The sequence below is a fragment of the Postia placenta genome (genome assembly GCF_002117355.1).
Source record: "Postia placenta MAD-698-R-SB12 unplaced genomic scaffold POSPLAscaffold_58, whole genome shotgun sequence".
Classification (NCBI taxonomy): Eukaryota; Fungi; Basidiomycota; class Agaricomycetes; order Polyporales; family Adustoporiaceae; genus Rhodonia; species Rhodonia placenta.
Genome location: NW_020169889.1, coordinates 1 through 4,691, shown reverse-complemented (window position 1 = coordinate 4,691; position 4,691 = coordinate 1). Strand labels below are relative to the sequence as shown.

At 54.3% G+C, this 4,691-nt stretch overlaps 1 protein-coding gene across 1 annotated transcript; it reads left to right on the top strand.

Moving 5' to 3' along the window:
* Positions 1–1,656: 1,656 nt before the first annotated feature.
* On the top strand, positions 1,657–4,097 carry POSPLADRAFT_1063054 (hypothetical protein; the record flags this gene model as incomplete). Its single annotated transcript, XM_024481599.1, has 2 exons — positions 1,657–1,759; positions 2,428–4,097. The coding sequence occupies 2 exons, from the start codon at positions 1,657–1,659 to the stop codon at positions 4,095–4,097; spliced, it is 1,773 nt and encodes a 590-aa protein (XP_024332832.1).
* Between the last annotated feature and the right edge of the window lie 594 nt (positions 4,098–4,691).

The following is a 4,691-nucleotide window of genomic DNA, read 5'->3' as shown; positions in this document are numbered from 1 at the left end:
GTCGCGACTTGAGGTCAAGCGACTAGAGGAAAGCCTGAATGCTGGGGGCGTCCGACTAATTCTTACCGAAGCGATGGTGAGCTACGCTCAAACCTAAGGCTAGGGACAAGAATGTATTAGTTAGTAAGTAAAAGGAGTAAGTACAGGAGAGCTTACTGACCTAGGGACAAGAGGTCGAAACTGAGGTCCCTAGGGCAGCAGAGGCTGGTTTATATACATGGGAAGATTTAGGGCAGGCTGTGCACGTTGGTCCGTGCGCAGCTGGTTTGTGCGCAGCATGCCGACGCGGCCCCGGGGGCCGGTGAGTCAGAGCGGCTGCGTCAGCGGGGCCCGAGCTGTGCCGTGCACTGCCGTCCTATCTCATCTAATCGTACAGTAGATAACGACGTGTCCATATCAGGCAGGTAGTACAGAGGTCGCGGGTTCGAGCCCGCGAGAAGGAAAAAAGTAAAAAACGGCTAGGCGCCGTACCAACTCGTGACAGGCGGCTCCTCCGGCTCCCGGCCCGGGATATCGCTACGCGTGTACTTGCTAAGCAAGGAGACATGGAATACCGGGTGCACCGGCACTGATTTTGGCAGGACTAATTCGTAATCCAAGTCTCCGAGCTTTTGCCGCGCGCTTGAGACTGAGCTTCTTGCTCGGCTGTTTCAGCTTAAGGTTCCGGGCATCAAGCCAGACCTTATCCCCCGGCGCAAAGACCAGTGCCTCCTGCACGTGCTTGTCATAGTACACCTTTATGCGCTCGGCTGACAGCTCGAGCGCAGAGCGCATATCATCGCGAATCTCCTTCAGAATCTTAAGCCGGTCGGCGGCAGCGGGCATCGCGAACATTGGATTGATCCGAACCTGGATCTCAGGATTGTACCCTTGATGCAGGAAGAAAGGGGAGTGCCCGGTTGCAGAGTGAACTTGGTTGTTCAGTGCAAATTCTGCAAGTGGCAACTGCTTCGCCCAATCATCCTGCCTGTGGCTTGTGAAGGCACGCAGGTACTGCTTGATCTCCTGATTCCAGCGCTCAGTCTGGCCGTCTGTCTGGGGGTGGAACACTGTGAACAGCGCCGGCTCAATCCCAAGTCCCTTGTACACCGCATGGAGATACTTCGAAGCGAATTGGGGACCTTGGTCTGATATGACCTTGGCTGGGGCTCCATGATGCTTGAACACATCGCGGATGTACAGGTCTGCCACACCTTCTGCCGTCAGGGTCTCATGACAGGCCGAGAAGTGGACCTGCTTGGTGAAGCGGTCGGCGGTAACCAGGATTGAGTCAAATCCATCAGACTTTGGCAAGCCGACGATCATATTGGTCATAATGATCTGCCACGGGCGCTCGGGGATCTCATTCGGTGATAGGCGCCAAGCCCCTCTGGGCCCCGATACACCTCTTTTCGGTAGTTGCATCCCACCCGGCACTTCAACTCAGTCTCCCAACACTTTGATTTCACCCTCGACGCTCTTCGACACCTTCAACGGTGCGCGACACTTACTCGAAGCTCAGCACGGTCGTCCCGATGCCTTGTGCGTAGATCCCGGGACATCTTCCGCATTCGGCGAACAATAGGGCCACTTGACGCCGCTCGGCCAAGCGCGCGCTTCGCTCCAAGCCACACCGAAGTAGCCGGTCTTTCCCGATTAGGTATCGAACCTCGCGGCATGCCTTCACAACGGCTACCGGTCCGAAGTGGCCATATGTTGCTCTTCATCTCCGCATTCGGCATGACGTCACTCTACCAATGGACTTGGTGTGTGCCCCTCGGTGAGGCAGCTTCTTGAGGAACAATGCAAAGCCCCTTGTACCAGTGTGCCACTTTCGATAGTCGTAGCATCCTGTGTAGTATAAAATCTGTCGTACTTTTCTCTAAAAATGGAAGATCCGGTTCCCCCCTCGAGTTCAGAGCTCATAAGTCGAGTTTGCCCCACGTCTAAGCTTTAACTGCGTCACTTTGTCCCTCACTGCGTAACCTCAAAACCTCGTCCACTGCATTTACTCGTCGATACTGTCTCGACGAACCCTTTGACTTCAATTATTGTTGAAGAAACTGCGAACCGCGCCCTAGCTAAGTCCACCCTATCGAGTCGTGTCCCTTCCTTCTACGATACATCGAAGAGCTCTGCCGAGCTTCGATCGTCTCCGCTAACCACCCACAGCCTCCGAGTAGCTTCGACGACGTGTCGAAGCCACCTCGTACCTTCCCCGTTGTTTGTAGCCTTTTCCCAAGGGCAATTCTCGTGTTCACTTGAACCGCGGGACACCTTGCTGCTAACTCCCCTCTCACTAGACTATAATCCGTCTCTCTAGTCCCTTTAGGTCGCACCCCGGTTAGGGGTTGGGGTTTTGTAGGTCATATCATTTCTGAAGCCCACCGCGAGGGGATCTCAGGCAAGAATTCGCCGCTTTCGGGTTTCCGAAAACGTCTCCAGTAGTCACCCGCTCGCAAGCACGTGAGGCTGCTAGCCACAGCGCCGCCGAGAACCTCAACAGCTCCTCTAGAACGCAATCGACTCCCTCTCCAACCATTCCCGGTAACTTCGACCACGACGAAGAAGACGAGATAGACCAAGAACTCCAGGATGACTTCGACAAAGAACCAATCCCTTTGACCGCCGAAGAACGCACTTCGTCCCCCGAGCTTCTAGGCCTCACTACTGCCGAATACGACACTTCGACTCCTGATCTTTTCGAACGATCCAGTTCTTCGCCCGAACCCGAGGATCCTTTCCCATCTACTTTGAATCTCGTACTTCCGACTCCATCTTCTGTTCGTGCCCACGCACAGCCGCCCATCGCATCCTCTTTGCGACTCTCAGTCATACCAACATCCGAACTGGCACCTCCACCACCCTTGGCACCTTCGAACACAGCTTCGAACTCCAACCCCGCACCGCCTGCACCTACAATCCCTTCAACTACTACCGCGTCCTCTTCGAGCCCAGCTCCTACCAACACTACGAACATGAGTCACAACACGAACACACCGTTGATGCCCCCGTGCGGTCATTCGACAGCACCAAGCTTCGATCCATCGGAAGTCCGTTCGCTTCGGCGTTACTTCCAGGACCTCGAAGCATTGTTCACCCGGTGTCAGATTACCGACGAAGCAGCCAAGAAACAGTGGGCTGTTTGGTACCCTTTGATTGACGTCGCCAACTTATGGGAAACCATCGAGTCCTTCATCAACGTAGCCAAGAGCTACAATGACTGGAAAGCCAACATACGAGCACTCTATCCTGGCGCTGACGATACAAGAAAGTGGTCGCTGGCGGACATGGATCAGCTCATTGGAGAACGCGCTTGTATCGGGATTCACAACGCGGCAGACCTAGGCTGCTATTACCGCGACTTCATGGCCATTACGAAACATCTCATCACACAGCACCGGCTCTCCACTATCGAACAAAGTCGCGCATTTCTTCGAGGATTCCAGCCAGCGTTGCTCACACAGCTCAAAACCCGACTGCATTTCAAGCACCCCGATCACTACGCCGACGACCCATACACCATGGCAGAGATTCACGCGGCGGCTACTTTCATTCTACACGGGACATTGAGCACACCTACAACAGCGGCTAACCAAGCTATCGCTTCGACATCGAACACTTCGACAACGGTGCCCCCCGGAATGATCAAGACCGAAGACATCTCGATGATCATTGAAAGCCTGTTGAGGACGATCGCCACACTCATTCAGCCGACGACGCACGCTACGCACAACCATGCCCCCGCACCGAGACAACAAGCTGCCATCCACGTCCACGACAACAGTGGAGCTGAACAGACGTGTCACTACTGCGGCAATCGTGGCTGCAGGGTAGGCACCTGCGAGTTCGTGGAGATCGACATTTGGGACGGCAAGTGCAAACAGAACACCGACGGCAAGATCGTTCTTCCAAATGGAAGTTTCTGCCCCCGCACTATCCCTGGTCTCACAATACGAGATCGAATCTACGAGTGGCATAGAAGAAATCCCACAGCACCTGCCGCTCCGACGATGCTCTTCAAGATCGACGATCGCTCGACTATGCAAACCTTCACGCTCAACACCAGCAGCAGGATCGAGGCGCTCGAGCGAGAACTCCTTCAGCTTCGGAAGTGAAGGGAGGTCTTCGACGGCGTCGAGATTCTACAGCGGAAGAAGCCCACAACGCCAGTCGTCACGAGAAGCGCGGAAGCCTTTGGCTCTGGTACATCGAAAGGAGTGGCGGCACCCTCGAGCATGTCACAGTTTCCCTAATTTTACCTAATTTTTCCGCTATTTCTGCGGACATATCAAAGGGTATAGGGACTTATCCATACTTATCCGTCCGCATATGGGTACAGCTGCATATCTAAGGGGTTATCCGCTTAAATAAGCGACACATGATCTTGTTCTGGACACATCAGGCTGGACCCTGATGCCGGACCTTTTCTAGATAGAAACCAGACTCCTTCTGGACCATGACATCATTCTGACATCATAGGTAGGAGCTAGGCTCAGGCACTAGGCCATAGGCCGGTCAATTCTGGACCCTAGGCCCAGGGCAGGGCAGGGCCAGACTATGACATCATATATGACATCATAGAGCACATGATACTTAGTAATCCTTACCCAGCTAGGTACCAGGGGTCCATTACCGGTCCCTGGGGGGTTTTCCCTCATGTATATAAAGCAGCATCCTGGGGCACCCTGTCCCCCAGTTCTATTCACTTC